Below are 21486 nucleotides of genomic sequence, written 5' to 3'. Positions count from 1 at the left end.
AATGAATAAAAAAAATCCAAACTAAACAAAAGAACTCTAGCAGCTCTCAAAAGTGGACGAAAGTTCACAAAACAGGGATTAGAAATGGGAACCTTTTTCCTGAAGAAGATACACACCCTAAAAGGTACATCGGTTCCGGCCAGGAGAAAAACGAGGAAACTGTTCCCAAACACTCCAAAAAGATGGACTACCTGGGGGAGGGTAGTAAAAAGGCGTAAGTATACGCCTCATTCAGATAAACCTCCACCATGCTAAGAGCGCTACTGACATCTTGGGAAGTAGGTTTATCGCAGGAACCTAATTCTAATCCTTATGTAACATTTTAAAATACAAAAATTTGTAAGCAATTACTAACACTGAAAAAATATATATGTTTCAAATATAATACTACTGCTAATTATACAGAGGGTTCACAAAATTCCGTGGGTGACAGTACACATTATTTTAAACAAAAAAATGTCATATGAACATAGGTCAACAAATGTCTTGTTATCCACTAGCCACCATTTTGTATATTTAACCCTCCGGCTGGCGCGCATTTGAGCCTTGACTGGCACCCTGTTTTGAAGCTTCGTGCAGAGTTTTTAATTTTTTATCCTGTACAATTAATTATTGGAGAAAACAAAAAATCTGTATACAACAAATTACTCTGCAGAATATGTTGTACAATATAAACATAATTATAATTTGACTTGACTAAATAATGGTGGATGTTTGATTGTCAGAACTCAAAACTTTTTTTTTTTTTTCAAAAAACACTTTTTTATATTAAGCCATTAAAAAAAACTCAAAATTAATTTTATTTAAAAATCTAAAATATGCATAATGTTCACTTACTTATGCACAAAAAGAAAATACATAGTTATAAACACTTTTATTTACAAATGAAATTACAATTGAAAGAAACAAGACTATATACAAGCACTAACAGTTGCCGAGTCGCGTCACGCGGAAATAGTCGGGAGCTTTTAGCGGCCAGTAAAATAACAAATATTCATATATATATAAAAGTGAATACATTATTAGAAGGCTTGGGATCTTGTGATTAAAGTGATATAACTTTTATGCGATTCAAGCGGTAATTATCGGAACTATGACGTAATTAGTAGACGATGTTTAATGAGTCGTATATTACGACTCTGCCAGTTCACGGCGGGAAAAAATGAGTCGTAATTTACGACGTTGCCAGCCGGAGGGTTAAAGCTACGGATATCACCATAAGTAGTCCTACTAATATTATAAATTAAAGTTTGAATGTTTAGATGTTTTGAGGTTTGTCCTCGAATCACACTGAAACTGCTATACGTATTGTGCTGAAATTTAGAACAGGTATAGCTTTTGATTTGAATTAACATTTAGAGTGCTTTTTACCACCCATAACACATTCATTTCACCAAATAAAGTCGAATTCAAATTGAAAAATTAGTTTGTTTACATTTGAATGTTATGATAAAAACGAAACGTACTTTGACAGCTGTTGACTGCTATAGTTCGACAAACTTTCTGAAACATCTGTTTACATTTGAATTTTATCAATAATAAGTAAACAGTGCTTGATCGGTAGTGTAAGGCAGATAGTAAATAAAACATTAATATATAAATTTTACTCCAGATTGCGCCAGTCTGACGAATTAAAATCATCTAATGGATTAAATACTGCTATAAAACTAACCTTAATGAACAAAGTTATGAATGTTTTCACATAAGTTAATTTAAACTGGCGGGCTTCCTTGACATTATGATATTACATTTTAACAATGGCTAATGGAAAAACAGAGAAATGAATACTAACATGCCTCAACGGTTCATTGATTCCCTGGCTACAGTCCAAAAAACAAGTGTAACGCAAAACTTTAATAACGATTATTTAGGAAAGTTTCAAAACCTTAACAAGAATTTCCCTCTTATACCGAAAGTACATAGTAAGTAGGTAGGACTCTCCCCTAGGTCGTAATAGGCTTTTCAGTCCTACTTATATGTGTATTTTCTTCCAAGGTAAACCCAACTATGACAACACGATTTTGACCAAAGTAGATTTCCGAGAACTAGATAATTGAACGTATATAAAATTTGATCGAGGCAATATGGCAAGCTAAACTGTGACATAGTAGGTAAGTGAATTTAAATGGTCTTAAGTAGGCATCTCGGTCCTACGTAAGTATATACATACATTTCTTCTTCGTCAGAACAACACGGCTCTACTATAGTACTGGAAATATCTTAGACCTTAAATATATGACAAGGACTGGAAATATACGCTTTTTGACCGAAGTAAGGTTCCGAGACCTGTGTGATCTGAGATTTGTGTTTTCTTGATCGGGATGACAAGGCAGATTAAGCTGTGACGTTATGTATATAATTAATTAGAACCAGAAATGCTCCTACACGTGCCAAACACGATGTAATAATTAAGTTAAACTCTGATACTATTTACCAGGAACTTAAATAATATCTACCTGATGTATGCCAACTTACATTTTAAAATTTTTATAGGACTCCCATCATATTACATCATAATTGCTTTTACTAAGTAATATAAGGACTTGTAGCGTTTTTAAAGCTACATTGGTTTATTTTTTTTTAATTAAAACTTAAATTAAATTAAAATTTTGGGAACGAAATATTGGGATTTAATTTTAAATTAGATTGTGAGAAGTTAGGATAAAAACGAATATGTAATCCTTTGGCACGTTAGCACTGGTAGTTTTAAATTGTTAGGAAGGCGGTTCACTGCCTTGAATTGATCAGAACCTGTCTTGTTACGGCTATTGTTCTCCTTGTTTGATACAGCTGGACCAATGAGAGAACACCGCGGATGTCCATCAGATTTGCTTGGAAGGGGAAGTATATAAGCGCCATCTCATAATTTTCGCCCTTCTTTTGGTAATTTTCGCGAATTAAGTTAATTAATTTTTTTCCGCGAGGGATTTTGAGGTAAGCACCAAATTTATTGTACGTAATATTGAAATATTCTGCCAGATCTGATATTAAATTAATTTTGTTGTCTTTTTTATAGCAAAAATTAAATTCATAGAAACTACAGAGCAATCTGCATAATTCATTCTCGATGAACAATAGAGCATAATAGAATCATACAAGTTATATTTGGTTCAAACTTGCTAGAAAAGTGAATTAACTTATTTAAAATTTGGAAATTTAGTAATTTATTAATATTTAATTGGAACTTTTTTTATTGTGAATTGTTAATTAATTGAACTTTGATAATTGCTTGAGAGAGTTGTAATCTGAATTGCAGAGACTTGAAAGTTAAGGTTCAACTAGTGGAAAGAGAAATTTAAATTTTTATTTTTGAATTGTGAGTGAACTTAGAAGTGAACATTTTTATTTTAATTATTTTCAAGTCGTATTTGATTTTCATTTTAAAACTTTATTATTTTATTTTAGAAGAGAGCTCTGATTTTAGTTTGATATATTTAATTAATATTTTTATTTCTTGCCAAAGGAACTTTTAAATTTACTAAACGGTTTGTCAATTCTTTGTGGAAAATAGAGTGATGAAAATTCTGAATTGTCAGTTTAAAATAAATCCATTATTTTAATTTAGAACTGTGATTTTTATTTAAGACAAACCAGATAATATTTAATAGTTTAAAAATCTAGTAACAAATTTTACTCAATATTCACTCGGAGCTTACTAATCAAAATATTTTTTGATTAGTAAGCTAAAATATATCGTCTTGGATGTCTAAATATTAATCCTAAAAATATTTCTATCCTATAAATATGTCTAAAATATTAATAACTACAATCCAAGTAGTTATAGTACGTTGGTTCTAAGATTGCGTGCGAAGCCGCGGGTAACAGCTAGTAATAAATAAGAGAAAAACAAATAATGGTGGGATTTTTTAAAATTTACAAGACCTGTCTAATAAAATCTAGCTTACTAATCAAAAAATATTTCATATCGTCTTGGATGTCTAAATATTAATATCTACAATCCAAGTCGTTATAGGACGTTGGTTCTAAGATTGCGTGAGAAGCCGCGGGCAACAGCTAGTAATAAATAAGAGAAAAAAATAATGGTGGGATTTTTTAAATTTACAAGACCTGTCTAATAAAATCTCGCTTTGATACAAAATAAGGATAGTGCGTGAAATTTCAAGCGCTAAAACTTAACAAAATTAAAAGTGTAGTTTAATTTTACACTTACAAATGTTTTGTTATTTACTTGGTTACACATTTTATTACAAATATAGAGATAAATACAAATTGTTTTGAACCAATTTAGAGTAATCTTTATACTCATATAACACATATTTATTCCTCAAAGCAATAAATCAGCAGAAAAGAAAGTCAGCTATCAACATAAGACATTCCTTGTGTATAATAAGTTTACAATTTAACCTGAAGCCAATTCCACCACAAGATTAGATAGAAACTGTATTTTTCTGTAAAGTATACATATATACATACTTATTGATGTGTGATATAGTAATTTTGTAAAATATAACATATTAAATGCTACAAAGTGCTTCTCTCTCTCATTAATATGGCATTTCGTGTGGCGTATGTTATGTAAACTATGGTATAATGAAATGTTAAAGTTTAAATTTAGTTCAGAAGTAATTTTGTTGTGCATATCTGTTCTAATAAATCAATTTTTATCATTAAAGTAAGTGTTTCTAAGCACCATTGTATTTTGGTCTCCTGAATAGCCGTTTTTCCTAATGTGCAACAGTTTGTTAGGTTTGACATAGAGTTGGTAGAGGCAAATATGACGTAAAAGGTTTCTTAATATACTAACTGGAGGCGATACAGGGAGTGCACTAAATATAGATCTCTCAGAAAAATGAGATGGACCTGGAAAGGTCAACCCAAATGGTAAAAAATGCCATAACAGACCTCTGAGAAATAATGCCTCTTTATAAGCAATAGGCTTGGCAAAGACGTGTCTTGGTGGACACATAGGCTAGAAAAAAAGGAAAAATAAGGAAACTCTTCAAACAGGCAAGAAGGACAGGGGATTGGTGCCTATATGAGAATGACCTAAATGAATATAACAAAAAAGAATCTTTGTAAAAATATTTACTGCTTACCAGAGGCTACCAGACTAAAAGAACTCAAAATCGACTACTCTAACCCTTTGGGGTAATTGATAAAGGTAAAACAGTTACCTAAATAAGAGCAGGAAAAAGAAAAATATTTAGAATTGCTACTGGAGAGGCATTTTCAAGGGTGGACTTTCTCCTTAAGATGATAATTCTTATTCTCTGGCAGGGAAGAGGTCCAGTTGAGAGGTTGCTACGTCCAGACAGCAATCACGAAAACCTTTTCAGGTGAAAGGATTAAATGGGCTGTTACTTTCTTTAAGCTCTTCAAATCACAGGCTGGATGGAGTCTTTATGGCCTTAATATAATATGGGTTGGATTTTTTTTCTTATATAACCTAATAATTCTTTTTAGGAACAGAAGTTTTGGATTTTTTCGAAGGAATTGGAGGTAGAATTGTCTATTGAAAAATTGAATATTGAATCTATTGAATTTTTTTAAGATTCAATATTGAATTTTTTCAATATTGAATCTATTAAAAAAAGGTAGAATTGTCTCAACTTGTCATACAGGTTGACCAGCCTAACCTACTTCATAGGGAAAACATAATAAATAGACTCATAAGGTTTGAACCTTGTTGGTATGCCTGCTCTGTAAATTTTAACATGCTTATGTTGAAGGCAAGTCAACCATTACTGCTCTCCACAGCTTAGTGGAGGAAGTGGAAAAGGAAGTCGTAGTTAGTGTCTTTAAGGACATAGAAGTTGCTTTTAAGAGTTAGCATACAAATCCAAGGAGGCAACTCTGGTAGGGATTGGAGTTTCCCAGATGCTGTCAAATGGATTGTAGACCTCTTAAAAAGTCTTCAAGTAAGAGCAAAGGTCAGAGAGGAATCCGCCACAATTAAGGTCCGGAAAGGATGCCTCCTAGAAGGGGTACTGTATCTCCTTTTATCATTCTCAGTTGGTGGTGAATGACTGAAGTAGAAGAGAGGGGTATAAAACTACAATGTTATGCTGACGACCTAGTGCTTATGGTCAGTGGAAGGAATAAGGATAAGTTAGAATGCCTCACTCAGGACTTAAATTTATTAGCAACTGGTGTTACGGAGCAGGGCCTAGTATCAAGGGCTGAGCCATTTCTTTGATCTCAGCGCGGTGCCGCCACGGCAGGCGGACTGGTGGGAGGGGGGTGCCGTGACGTCGCTGGTCTGATCAGGCCAGATACCGCCACCGAGCCTGCACCGCGTTGCAACTTGCAGGGACTGGCCGTGTTGGCGTTGAACATGTGTTACATTGGCGCACTGTCGTTTATACGCTGCTGCACATGGCGAAGTGATTTAATTGAGGTTGATCCTCAGTGATTTGATGTGGATTTAGTTTATTTATGCAGTGTCAAAGTGAGTTGTTGTGCTGTGGCTACTTGTCCAAATAACTCTAAAAAGACTAAAGGAAGTGAACAGCGAGTAGTGCACCATAAGTTTCCAAAAGACAGTGAGACTTGTAAATTTTGGTTATCAATGTGTAAAAGAGGAGACGCGGTAAATTGTAAGTATGCCTATGTGTGTAGTGATCATTTTGCACCATCTGACTACATTGATGACATGAAAAATCGCTTATTAGGGCTGCCTCAGAAATTGTTATTAAAGCCCTTTGTTGTTCCGTCAATAAAACTTCCCACTATCAGTAATGACGATGACGATGTACGCAATGAACGGATAGAAAAACGACGTGTTCGTAAAACGCAATTGAACGATTAGACAGTTTAAGTCCAAAAAAACCTCGAATTGAGCCGCTAAATACAAACCGATTAGACGAAAGTAACCTCGTACAACCGAGTTCTGTTTGCGAAAAATGCGAGAATCTGTTAGAAGAAAACAACAATCTGAAATCTTCCATTGATGTTTTAGAACAAAAACGAACTAATCTGAGAAGAGAGCATGATATATTGTATAAATCCATTGCGAAAAAAAGGAAAATACATTCTAAAACCTTAAGAAGGCATGCAAAAACTGTCAAAACCCTGAGGACAAAACTTTCTTATTACAAAATCAGGTATGAACAAAATTCTAAAGTCACAGATTATGATTCTAAATTTTTGTCTCCCCAGCAGATTAAGCAATTATAAGGAAAGGGCAAAATAACTAGATGATCCAGTGAGGATTTATCGCGGGCAGTTATGATAAGGGCTATGTCTCGTAAATATTATGATTTTTGGAAGGAGAAAATGGAGTTTCCTCTACCATCAGCAAGTACCCTTAGGCGATGGTTCCACGGAGAAGGAATTTTTTTTTTTCAATACAAAACCATGTTATAGCCAATCTGAAGAGTATTTTAACTGAAAAGTTCCCTAATGTTTGCAAGCAAGCCATACACGTGTATGCCAGAGTGAGAACTTTTATTAGATTAAGGAACGTTAATAGTAACTTGGAATGCAAGAGGAAACAGCTTAAAAAAGCTAAGAAGTGGATTCAATCAAAAAAAGACTGAAGAATAGTGTTGAACTAGATAAAAGAGTGCTGTAACTATTAAGTGGTATCAATCTATTAACATGCATAATTGTAGTTTTAGGTATTGACGTCTTAAACAAAACAGTAAACAAATAATGCTGTAAAATGAACAAACTAATTTTATTTGGACTTGCAATCTTTTCGTCATTGGTTCTACTAGACATTTACATTGCCTAGGAAAGTCACAAAATATTTTCAAACATATCCATAAAATTATTTAAATAGTTATTAACCAATAAGATATGTGCAAATTGAAAAAAGTAGATTCGACGGATATTATTTCTTTCTAAAATTATTCTATTATTCATTTGTATAGAAAAGCCTAAGGGAATATTAATAATATTTTATTCCAATTTTTCCAATGAAACTTATAGATAAACTAATTTACTACAACTTTGCCGCTAAAAGTTTGTTTTTAACCAAAAAATAACGCTTATATAAACTTTCAATGTATTGCATTTCGGAGTTCAAACACGCCTTTTTGTGGTTGTACAATTTTCAAATCGATATAAACTGAAATATATTTATACTGCTAGTTTCAGCAGATCACACAGTTTAAGAATATATAAGGATGTCCTTAATTATATTATTCTACTGATGTGTAATAGCGTGTAAACCATAACGCTCCCATAGTGGCAAGCGGGTAAACGCGGCAGACGTCAGGTTCGTGACGTATGCGGTCACGTGACCAGGGGGTCACGCCGGCAGGCAAAATGGTGCAGCCCTTGATACTAGGCCCTGGTTATGGAGAGGGTCTGAAAATTAACCTATAAAAAACATATATAATAACCATCGTGAGAAAAATGAATTTTGAATTAGCTCGACCTGTTCTGGAAGGTACTAGAATAATGTATTCTGAAGTAGTAAAATATCTAGGAGTAGTTTTAAACAAAAAGGCTTACATGGAATCTTTATTGAAGACATTTTATCCAAAGCAAGACATTTGTTCTTGCAAGACTTTGGATATAAATGGGGACTAAGATCCAAGATGATATATTGGATATATGAAACCATTATAAAATCAATGGTTGCATATGCAGCTGTTGTGTAGTGACCGTAAGTAGAACAAAATACAAAATCCAAAAGACTACAGTCTCCAAAGGCTAGCATCACTAGGGGAATGAGCTCTCGTCCAACTTTGGCACTTCCAGTGGTACTGGGATACATTCCACTGAGGCAAGAGTTGAAGAAAACAGTCACATTAAGTGCTAAGAAGAGTAGAAAGGTGATTAAGCCTACTTCCTACTCAGAAGGCAATAATACAAGAATTTCCTAAGGCTGAAATGATAATTTACATGTGTTTGAGTACATGGTAAGGATAAACCATATCTCCTTTACATAGAACGTAGAGATAAATTAAATACAAAAGAGCACTACCTTACTAAATGTATACTGAAATTTTACCCTGATGGCCTACACGTAGACTTCAGGGCATGGTTTGGAATATATGGGCCAGGAGCCAAATTGACAATTGCTTTAGAGATATATGTATGTACGATCTTCCAAACAGAAATCATGGCAATTGAAACATGTGCTAGAAGGTTTACACAAAGGTACTCTTGAAGCCTACTCCTTTGACTTAAAGATAGTATGGGAATGCAAGAATGCACTAACGGAACTGGCAAAGATAAACAAAGTTGTACTAGACTGGGTGCTGGACCATAAAGGCATTTCTGGGAATGAAACAGAAAACACTTGCCAAAATTAGATCAGAAAGCCTTTTGGTAGCCTGGGCTGAAATGTAGCTGTCTCCTAAAGTAAAGCTCTAGTAAATGTTTGGAAAAAGATTAGATCCAAGACTTGGAGTAAGGGCTCAGGTAATAAAAAATGTTTAACACGCCATATGCAAAAAGATTGTCAAGGAACATATCTTTTGAGAACAAAAGACATCAGTGAACAGAAGCTCTCAAATCTCATAGGTTTCTGCAAAAGCCTGAGATTTTGAGGGTTACAAATAAGTAGGGGAGACACAAAGGTCCTTTCAGAAATAAGTACAAAGACTAAGGCTCTTTTCCTCATTAAAAGATGTATGAAACAGCTTTGGCAAAATAAAATAATATAAATGTATACTTAATAAAGCCGTGTTATGTCATTTAGCCAATGATGCACAAAGTCACCAAAGTGATATATTGGGTGGAAGTGAATGACAGTGAAAACATTACAGAAAATGAAAATAAAATAAAGCTGTAAATTAATTAACAAAATTATAATTATGTTGGAGAAAGTGTAAGGTTCAATAAGCTGAATTTAATTTTAATACAGTGCAAGTCTACATCATTTTGGAATAGTCCTCATAGGAAACAATCTTGCAGCCCCTTGGACTTATGACACTAAGCAATTTGGTCTTGTTTACCTAGTTGGAAATACAATTCAGCAATGTGCCAAAACACCACCTAAAGGCTACGTCATCAAGATGTCTAAGTAGGGGTTAAGTCAGAAAACAATGGTAGTCTAACAAAACTGTATATTACTGTACAAATCATGGTTTGTCTATTGGTATCTTATTGATAACAACAGGGACAGGATCGTCTCCCTCGATTTCCTTCAAGGGTTCCGTGGTTCCGATGGGGCTCTTCAGGGTGAAGAGAACTGGAATTTCACCCAGCCGAGGGTTGTCCCGCTGTAGCAATCGGATCCAGGAGAGTAAACTGTCACGGCTACTACTGCCTGTTGCACATGTCGCAAGTATTACACTGTCCTCCTGCTCATGTACCACAGTCGCTCGAGCGATCTGCTGTGCTGTTGGTGGTTCAAACAGTGGCAGTGACAATCTGCTAATGTCTGCAACATGATGAAAAATCCACATTTAAATATGTTTCATATTGCAGGGAACTGACAAAAACAAACTATTCTAATGTCTCCTGTAATATAAAAAACTCATAAAACACACTTACAGAGTGTATTCAAGAGATAATTATCAGATTGGTTTGTTTTATAAAACTTTTTCAATATATCTGCTACTTTAGAGCATAGGAGGTAGTTTTTGTATTCCTACGCACATAATTTTACTTCTAAAGATTCAATTTATCTTACAATTGTAGATGATTGCTCGACATTCCTAACCCACTATACACACAATAAAATATCAGAAATACAATTTTCTATAGAATATCATACTTTAAAAGTTATAAAGGTTGAAATTATTACTTTTGGTTAAAACACAACTGAGATCATTACACAAGATTTGTATAGTATATGTGGAATTATATCTGGGATGAATCTAAACTCCAGCAACATTTTGTTTTTTTTCCAGAAAGTGATTTGTATTATGAGAGATATTTAATCTGAGGAGGGACTGTCATGGTTATTCTCAATTTTACCACCTCAGTGAGTTGGTAGTGTCACATTTCACCTAGGCAGCTTTGAAGGTATTGGATTCGTATGTATTTCGTTCAGAAATGGTATGGATAGTTAACAGGTTATTTTCTTTCTTGGCAGGATCAAGAATGGGTCTGTTTCCTTGGTTCCAGGCTAGCAGAAAAAGCTGTAGAAGACTGTGGGAAATGAAAATGTGCTGATACTTGCAAAACTTGACCTCAGCATCTTACATGACAAAGACTTTCTGTAGAATTTACAGGTGTTTGACCTTTTAGAGCTATTTCAAACTGGATGTAGTCTGAACATATCTTTGAGATGAGATGGCTGCCATGAGGACAGCTAAGCTTGCTTTTCGACTGTCCTTTATTAGCTTAAGATATTTATTCCCATCTTTGGCACTTTGGAAAACAGCATTAGGCTGGAAGATCTGGTCAGTTTTTTCAATAATTATAGGACTGCTAAAACTATAAACTGTTCAGCCTACATTTTATACTTCCAGGATGCGCAGTAGGCTCTTAAGGCATAAGTAGTTGGCAATATGTGCACCGTAGAAGAAAAAAAAGTTGGATTCCACAAATTCATTGAAATCTTCTTAAAAGAATCTGAATCAGGTTTTGTTCATATTTTTTATATGAAACAATGATGTAAAAATCCTTTAGTAATAGTGTGTGTGAAGAATACCAAAATAAAAGAACAGCTAATCAATAAAATCTCTTTGGAAATTAAAAGTTGCTGATAATAACTGTTACAAAGAAAACATTTCAAAGCTGAACATTTTAACATATTGACTGTGCCAGACACCTTATGGCACAAAGGCATAGTAAGAGTACTCAAGATCACTCAGTGTAAAGCCACATTGAAAGTGTTAAATATATATATTATAGCTAGACAGTTATTATTCAGTAGTTTAACAAGTTGCCAGTGGCATATGCTCATAGCATAAAGGCATACAGAAATCTGTGGTCCTTGAAGAATTTTTAAGAGTGAGGGATATTTCGGTAATAGAATTAACACCTTCAGTATGGCTCTAAACTGAGTAAGCATACTGAGTACTCTCACTATGCCTTGGCATAAATAAAGCCAAAAGTAATGGCTGTTAGCCTACCATCATGGTCCTGTTCAGGTTCGGGTATGAGGTCAGGATCCACACGCAGTATGTCCTTCAGCTCTAAAGTTAAGTAAAGCACTTCTACAATGTAACTTGTGCAAGCCTACCATCATTGTCCTGTTCAGGTTTGGTGTGAGGTCAGGATCCACATGCTACTGTCCTTCAGCTCTAAAGTTAAGTAAAGCACTTCCACAATATAACTCGTGCAAGCCTACCATCATTGTCCTGTTCAGGTTTGGGTGTGAGATCAGGATCTGCACGCAGTATGAAGTAGTTGACAGAAGTGCCGCGCAACCATACACGGAAGGAACCCTCCACAAACAAAGGTTCTGTCACATCATGTCGCTCTATCAGATCCTTTTGCAAAGGACTCTGTCCGGAAACTATCCATGTCTCGTCGATAGAATCTTTCACTTCCTTTGTCTATAACACATCATCCTTTAGTTAGTCAAAATATCTTTACTGTACTGCACATAAAAAAAAATTAAAAAGTACCATTGTGTTTGGTGGTAACAATCCATTAAATATGACTTTAAAGAACAAGGTATTTGGAAAATTTGTAAAAACACATCTCATTGAACTTCATTTGAATATCAATCTTCTATGAATAAAAATATATTTCATGTAATATTTATCAGGTTAAAAATTATTCTAATTTTGGGAATTATAATTGAACATATGTAACAAAATAAAAAAAAAAAATATTCTGATACAAATATTGTAGTCTTGATTTTGAATTCATTTTACTTTTGATTTTGAATCACTAAACTTTGAGTGACAACTTTTGTTTATTTTATTTAGAATTCATTAAACATTAATCTGCAAAGATGTATACATGGCTGAAGAAGCGCTAAAAGTGGTACTTAGACCAACTCCAAGAATTGACTGCATCAAGCTAAAATTGTTAATAATCCTATGCCTTTATATCTATGAAGTATCTTTCTACATCAAATTTAATTTCCTGGAAATCTGTAACACAACACACAAATACAACAAGAGACATAACAGCAATTAAATACCGAGCAACAAAACCTTGTACTATTTATGAAAAAGCCCGAGTATTCAGGAATGAAAATTTTCCAATTTTTGTTCCACAGTAACAAATCAATGAGTTAACTAAAAAAATTCATGACCAAATTAAAATGAAATAGTCCTTTTGGCTCAGTTGGAAGTATGTAGATTGTGTGATAACAAATATTATTAATTTAGTTTCTTGGATCTATTTAGGATTAATACCTCCAAAACTGTACAACAAATTTGCTTTCTTTCTGTAGGTTTATAAATAACAGAGTTGTGTTCTTTGTAAAGTTTGAATGGCTGCCATATTGAAAGAAAATGGCATACCAAACTAGTCAATGAAATTAGTACAGTACAACCTCTCATATCCAACCTTCCCTCATCCGACTCCTTCCGATGTAGAAGAGTGGCTTGTTTAAGGTGATGTTTCGGAAGTTACAGCAAATGACGACCAAATCATTGCTATTGTGCAGAACAACAAAGCCGATGAAGAAGAAATTGACTTGGATTAAGAGGAAACCACAAGTGACAATGTAGTGAGTCATTCTGTTGCTAAAGACGCCTCCGACATTGTGCTGAAATACATTGAGCAACATCCACATGCAACCCCGATGGATGTATTAATAATAATAAAAAAAACAAAAAAAAACAGAGGAACACTTTCACAAGGTCAATATTGACAAAATTGAAACAAAAATCCATTACTAAATTCTTTAACTAAGGTATTGTACATACGCTTAGATTTTATTCATGTTTTCATTTAATTAAAAAACTGTAAATGTTTAAAATGTATTCAGCAACATACGAATGCTGGTATTTACAAGTATAACAAAGTTGTTCACTTATTGTAGTACACTGCATACATGTAGTTTTTTCCTACCTAGTAAAGGCATTTTTTGCTCTTCCCGATATTTTACTTTTGGCTGTTCTGACCATGGCTCAGTCCAATCATGGTCAGATATGAGAGGTTCTACTGTAGAGTTATTTATAAGATCAATTTGTTCACCTAGTTTCAACTCATTTCAGTTTTTTTTGGGACGGGTAGCCTATTGTAGCCACAAGTTGTGTTATATAGCATAGTAGATTATATATTTTTTCTAAGTCCTTTGCTTCCTATCAGTCCTATCATCAGGACAATTGCAATGGGTTGATTTTGTAGAAAAGTCGACATAAACATTTCTCTTTCTCTCTATAGTTTTTGTAGCTTAAATTTGTGTTATATATTATACAAGCTACATGGTCATTTCTTATGTCATTTCCTCTACATTAAATATCAAATTTCCTGGGGGGGTGGGGGGGGGGGGGGGTGGGGGGGGGGGGGGGTGGGGGGGGGGGGGGGTGGGGGGGGGGGGGGGTGGGGGGGGGGGGGGGTGGGGGGGGGGGGAGTTCCATAAAAATCAAGTATTTCCACCCTTACAATACAAGGAATCAGATACTACATTATACTGTTTATAGGTTATAACCCTTAAGAGCAGGTGTGTATTATTCTTGCATTAAACCTTTACAATAAATTGCAAGAATTTATAAAAAAATTAATATTCCAAAAATTTTTTTTAAAATTTCTTGAAAAATGCTACCTCATAAAACAGGGCATATTACTCTGTTTGGAAAGAGTACTTAAATACTTAATTTTCCTATTTATATTTCTTATTGGTCTTACAGTAATTTTTTTGGGCAAAAAGGTGTTTAATTTGTACTTTTTATTTCTCATTGAGTTTTATTTTGTTGTTTTGATTGTGACAATATTCACATATTTTTTTTAGCTCTGACTAAAGAATTTAAACATCGATGTGAATGAAACTTTTATAATAAATGTTATGTTTATATATATTTTGGCTTTTATCTTGGACGATTGATGGAAAGGTATAAAAAAATACTAATTTTTGTGATGTTTTGTTGCATTAATAGCGTTTTGAAACCCCGGAACCAGCATTAAACTTTTTCTCCATTATAAGCTGTTAATTTGTCATTACTTATTATTCTACAATTGTGTAGGATTCTAGGACCAACGACTTATGTTATTCAACCTAAACCTGATTTAACGATGATCGAAATATAATCCAATTGTTTTCCAAACAGAGTTCTACCCTGGAAGCTGAAGGTTTCTACTGCCTCTTAAGACCTCTCCTCCGTTTATGGATTGAACTACCCTGATTCAATGCATCATGTCCTTTTGAGTCATGGGCCTCAATGCAATAAACCAAAGTCTTTTAACCTTCCTCACAAGTAGTTAGTAGTCCTTGTGCACGTTTTAAAATCCGAGGGTCTGGGTTGGTAGTTGGGACTGGTTACCACCTCTCCAATCCATTTATGAGGATATTTCTCATCCAGTTTGTTGCACCGCTTCAAAGTAGTGAGCTGGTATTTTTTTATTTTTTTACCCCATCGTGCATTATTAAACCACAATTCCATGGATAGTTTGTTCATGAATAGTCTATCAATACATAAATTAGGCAAGTAGTGGAAGATGAAGTATGTACATATTTCCGTCCAAGTGTCCTTCAAAAAAGACATAACAATTTGGTTACCAATAATACTGTACCAAGTATTTGAGTCCAGTACTTTTAGTTGTTCTACCTCTCATATCCAGTCGGGGGATTCTCAAACCTACATGTAAACGGGTGTTATTCTCCATTGCTCCAGAGGCTGCTATGTCTACACCATAACAGTCTTGCGGGAAAAAAATACTTCGTACTTCGTTTGCATCTTTTTATCATGGAGCACGCTACAAGCAAAGGTTTCTTTTCTCTAGAAGGTAGTCATCTCCATGCAGTTTCTTGATTGAAGTGAAATCCGATTGATGGGTCTGCATTTTTACTTGTCCTTAAGGATTCTGAGTATTGATTGTTGGCTAATTCCCTTTTGTTGTGATTTTGGTTGTACATTATCCAGGTTTTTTACGGGAAACGACTAGCAAATTCCTTCAAAAACAATTTGTGAATGTTAAACAAAGCCCAGGATAACATTGGAACGTATACAGAGGTAGAAGCAAGCTCTATGTAGTTTCTAGTAAACATTCACCTAACACCATTCAAACATGGGAGAAAGGCTTCCTTCTTAGTGTAATTGCATATTTGAAGACAATACACGTATGACACAGACACGGCACTCAAAACTGGACCATAACAAAAAGGACAATAAAATCTGATAAGACCTCATTCTCATCATTTTTCCCCAAACTTGTTTAAAATAGGTTCATTAGTTGAATATAAGCTATGTCAGTATGGGTAGAAGGTAAACTCTGAACAAGTTACAAACACTTGTGTTTTGGTTTAATTAAAACAGGTTTAAAACATAGCATAGCATTGCTATTTGGTTTGTTATCAGACAAATACATCACAGGTCACTAATTGATAAAATTGTTTTATATTTTGATGAGGAATTTGGACTTTTTAGTTTACAGGTTTACATCTCATTACAAGAAAAAGAAAGTTGTTTTAAAAACAAAATAGGCAGATATTTTTATATAATCTAAGGAAAAGGTAGGAGAAACTCATACAGTATACTAAATGCAACAAAACATTATGAAAATTACTATTTTTTGTTGCCATTCTTGCTCAACCATTTAATACCAAAAAAAAAAAACTTTAATTTTTTAATAGAGCCATTGATAGGTATAAGTCATACCTTGGCTATTTGGATTTCTTAAGGTTTTACAAGTGTTAAATAATATCTTATATTTGAATCTATTCAAAAAAATTGGGAAATATGCTTGAAATAAGTGACAACTGCAAGACCATTTTTTAAAAGAGTACTTCTTTGATGACCTTGTATTGAAAATTTGGTTTTGCAAAAAATCTTCTTATAAGGTAAACAATAAAAAAAACTATGAAACTGTACAGGCTATGACATTTTGGGACTCCAGCCCAGTATACAATGCCAGTGAAATAAATTAGAACTTTTTTCAAAAATGATTTTGATATAAGCCTTTTATAAATAAAGGTATGCCTATCCAAAACCTACCTTTACATTTGAAAAAAATCTTTTTAAAAAAATTAACCCCCTACTCCCCCACAAACGGTTACAATTTTGAGGTATTTTTGGGCCTTACAAATTTTCCTGAATTCTTCAGGGTTTGAAATTATGGAGGGTTTTTTGTTAAAACAAAGGTAAGATAGGTTTTTCAGTACAGCCACTGTACAAACAGGTGGATAGTCTGCCCTCACACTGTATTAAACAAAATTCTCATTATTTAACTTTAAACAATGAGCTTTAGTTTTTCTTACAGAGCATGTTCCATTCCATGCGATTTTATTTTAGGGCTAAGGAAACCACCATAGTGCAGTTGAGTTGTTGGTAAGTCTTCTCAGCATCATGAATATAACTACACACCATTGATCACATGAAACAGATATGTTCCCTGCCTGTTTAGGACATACTCTAAATAACTTAACTGCTACATGACATTTGAGACCTTGTCTCTTTCATGTTTTTAGAAAAAAAAATGACTCTATAAAAAGGAACAAAATTCCATTAATAATCCATTAATATCTAATTTTTCCTCATTGTGCTAATCAACATTTATAAAATAATTGTTGGTGTACATATAAAATGTTAAGCAAATTACAAGAGACAAATATCTTTCTCAAATATACGTCAGCCATATTCCTCAAAATCAAACAAACCAAGAATACAGTTTTGGCAATTTCTAGGGTTTCCACAAGGAGAGCTATTAGACCCACAGGCTCTTGTAGTTTGGGTCTGTACCTCAAAACTAAATGAAAACAAAATATCTTTAGCGTAGGAATTTAGTTGAAGGGCTCGCGGGCAAGAACAATCAGAGTCAACTGAACATAGTTTGCCAGAAAACAGTTTTTAAAGTTTAACGTCGCCTACCTACTATTAAAAAGGTCTAAAGCTAAAAAACTAACTATCCAAACATGTTACAAATTTAGTATTTAGTTTATTCCAAATATAGTAAAACATTTTTTAGTCACGACAATAAAAGGTTGTGTTATATATTTAAAAAAAAGAGTCATGACCTTGATTGGTTTTCCCCGTCACTGGGCCTCATCAATGAGTGGGTAGTCTGCAAACTCGCCGTCCGAGGGTTCCTCTAAACATTCACTGTCAGGTACTAACGCTTCATAGGAAAGCTTTTGACTCCTGGTTTGTCAAAAACTGTTTTTAAGTGTAAAAAGGTCTTTCACTTTTGCCGCTTTAAATAGGCCATGGTCCGTTGTACTGTTTACTAAGCACTTTTTGGAGAGTTGTTTTTGTTAGGATTTCTTGAATTTTGCTTTTTTTTCACTGGAGGAACTAAGACAGTCTTTAAATAACTACCCAAAGTAGTTAGACTTGTGCAGCATGAATCTTGGTTACATTTTTGTCAATCTTGAGTACTCTGTATAGGTCTCGGTTGGGATGGGACATTTTTTTACGTAGCTTGTCAGAAAAGTACTTCGTACAGGTTTGAAAATTAACCATCAGTGCTCACAGTTTATTACTGTGAAAGGTTGAGAGGGTTTCACCCTCGATTTTCTGAGCACATCCCTCCAGTCATCTGGTGTCTCTGTGTAGGGATTTTGTGTTTACAACGCTCATGTCTTTGTCTCCCTCCATATACGAATTGACCTCTTATGGGGAAACACATACTTTCACACTATCGAAACGGGTTCCTTGTTCACAACTGTGTTATGTAAAAAGCGTACTATGACGGTATAATTCTTGTTCTGTCCTGCACACGAGTCGCAAAACAGAACAAGATGTCGCACATTCAAGCTTAGTACATTGTCAAAAAAAATGTTCAAGCATTGAACCAACATCATCTGCTCCCTTCTTGGCGACGGTTTCGTCGTATGTGTAAAACAACGATGTAGAGTCACTTAACACGTGGACATTGAATGATATAAAGTTGAGCTGGCGTCGATAATATACGTCAGATGTTGTAATGTTTGGTGTAGGCAAATTTTTTTTGAAAGTCCATCGTAACGGCCTCAAATTCTTCTTTTCTTCTTGCTTCCTTCCTGCACTTAGTTTTAATTGAATAAAATTTTGTGCCTTTAGCCAGGTGAATTTCTTTTTCTTTTTGTTTCTTTGTTAGATCTTGTGATAATGTATCTTTAGTTTTTTTGTCATCCGCTCCATTGATTTTTTCTTCTAAAACAGAAATTTCTGCTTTAAGTACATCACAGGTACTGCACGTATCTTTCCTTGGGTACCCGAATGAAATATTGAATTTACTATCAAAAATGTCTCGAAATGTAGTGAACCCAACAGTATTATCTTTATTTGTTTCATTGTACATTCTATGCAATTTAGACTTATTGAGCTCTTCAGGTAAGTATAATTTTGATGTGTCCTTCAAAGAGTAATGTGATTTTCTACCCTTTAGGGATTGAATGAAACTTATTACTTTTGCTTTTGTTTCTTCGGACAGAGCATTAGATCTGTTTGCATGTTTACCTCGCCCATCTGGCTTGACCTCTCCAAAACTAGTAAGGTGTTTCTTTATAGTTTGAACGCGATTGTTCCCAATGCCATGTAATGACATGAATGCTTTGTAACAAACTGTAACGTCCTGTAAATTATCATCTACATATGCACGAACACGGTAACAATAAGAAGAAAGATTGAAATTAGCCTCTTCTTGGGAATTTCGGTTGCGGCGCTGCTTAACAGGTACAACAGATATAAGACCACCCAAGTACTGATTTTGTGCGTTGTAATCACCTAGTCCGTTAAAGTTATTGATGATACGTTGTCGGTTTTCCGGTGAAACAACGTGAAAACACTTGTAACGAGAACATTGACAATCATCACCAACCTCATGAGTAGTTGCACGAAGTTTTTTCATCACGTCGCTCATCTTCCCCGTTTTCTTCCTTTTCTTTGCATTTTGTAAACCAACATGAGTCCCTTCCTCCCCCTCACTTCCACTTATATCACTCAACATAGCGTTTACTAACAGTAAAATAATCTAACAATCTTGAAAACTTGTCCGCACAACATTCACACATCCACTAAAGTAGGGTTATGTTTTGGAAACAAAACAACAAAGCACCTGACTGAATCTGAGTTAGAGTGAGGTGGAGGGGAGCGACATTGACTCTGATTGTTATTGTGCGCCGCCGCATGGACTATGATGTTTCTTGCCCGTTAGCTTATATCTTTCCCTTTGAAAAACTTAGTGACTCTACTTGTTTTTGCACGTTTGTAATAGCATTAAGAAATCTACTTCTATTAAGCTATCGAATGGCACTGAAAACTCGATTTCGTGAAAAAATTGACTCTGATTGTTCTTGCTCGCGACCCTTCAGTTGTGTAAAAGCTTTTTAAATTGGATTTAGGAAACAAACATAATAAGAATTGCATGTTTATAAAACCAATTGGTTTCTTCAGAATACAATTCAGTTTTGGGGGGGGGTGGGGGGGGGGGGGGGTGGGGGGGGGGGGGGGTGGGGGGGGGGGGGGGTGGGGGGGGGGGGGGGTGGGGGGGGGGGGGGGTGGGGGGGGGAGTAAAACAAACGTCTTGCAGAAATAGTGAGGATCACTATGGTTTCTTTAATAGGCTTTTGAAAGATACTGTAACTCAGAGAAAGTTTCCTAAGGTTCTAAAAATCACTAAAATTTTTTCAAATTTACAAAAAGGGAGTAAAAGATGACTTCAATAACTATCGGTCCATTGCTATCGTACCTATACTTCCTAAGGTTCTAGAACTTGTTATTGGTAAACAATTTGTAAATTGTTTGGAACTTAACCAATTAATGAGTAATTATCAATTTGGCTTCAGGAAATGATTGTCAACACACATGCATTGATTAAGCTTGTTGGTGAAGTTTTAGATTACTTTGAGGGAAGAAACCTTACTGCGATCACCTTATGTAATTTCAGTGTAAACATGATGGTAAACAGTATGTCACTTTTAACAATCTTTATTCCACTTGTCTGGATGCCTCTTGTGGTGTGCCACAGGGCTCTGTCCTTGGACCATTGCTTTTCCTGGCAATGATAAATGACCTACGTGTGAATGTGCCATCGGAGGTTGTCTTGTATGCTGATGATACCACTATCATCAACAAGCTTTTAAGTTGCAGTCAAGCATTGGAAAATTCAAAATTAAATACAAATTTAGCTCAAAATTGGTTGGCTGCAAATCAATTGGTCGTAAGTGAAGAAAAAACAAGTACTTTTATATTTGGCACAAAAGAAAAATCTAATAACAATTTTCCAAAATTTCTGGGCTTAACCCTTGACCCAACTCTTTGTTGCAATCAACATATTATTGGCCTAAAAAAAACTCTGTCAGAGTATTTTTGCTCTGAAGCGCCTTAGTGGTGAATTTGATAGGGACAATCTCTGACAGGCTTACTTTGGGCTGTTTCAAAACCATATTAATTAATTATGGCTTAATTGTCTGGGGTGGTACTTCACTATCACAAGAAATATTTCCAGTACAAAAAAAGCTGTAAGCTTTCCCTCTACATTATTGAATGATTGTTATATGAGGCGTCTTCAGAAAGTAAGTTCCGTTTCATTCTACTGCCACTGTAGCGCTGCAATCGACGTTCCGCACAAGAGCAC

The 21486-nt window shown here is 34.7% G+C and overlaps 1 protein-coding gene across 1 annotated transcript; it reads right to left on the bottom strand.

Annotated features, from left to right (window-relative positions):
- Positions 1-9966: 9966 nt before the first annotated feature.
- On the bottom strand, positions 9967-19857 carry LOC124355623 (evolutionarily conserved signaling intermediate in Toll pathway, mitochondrial). Its single transcript, XM_046806785.1, has 5 exons — positions 19729-19857; positions 13336-13537; positions 13182-13189; positions 12161-12368; positions 9967-10300 (listed from the first exon to the last, which is right to left on the bottom strand). The coding sequence occupies exons 1-5, from the start codon at positions 19855-19857 to the stop codon at positions 9999-10001; spliced, it is 849 nt and encodes a 282-aa protein (XP_046662741.1). The 3' UTR covers positions 9967-9998.
- Between the last annotated feature and the right edge of the window lie 1629 nt (positions 19858-21486).

The sequence above is a fragment of the Homalodisca vitripennis genome, chromosome 2, assembly GCF_021130785.1.
Source record: "Homalodisca vitripennis isolate AUS2020 chromosome 2, UT_GWSS_2.1, whole genome shotgun sequence".
NCBI lineage: Eukaryota > Metazoa > Arthropoda > Insecta > Hemiptera > Cicadellidae > Homalodisca > Homalodisca vitripennis.
The sequence above is the reverse complement of the archived record's forward strand: the minus strand, read 5'-3'. Positions and strand labels throughout refer to the sequence as shown.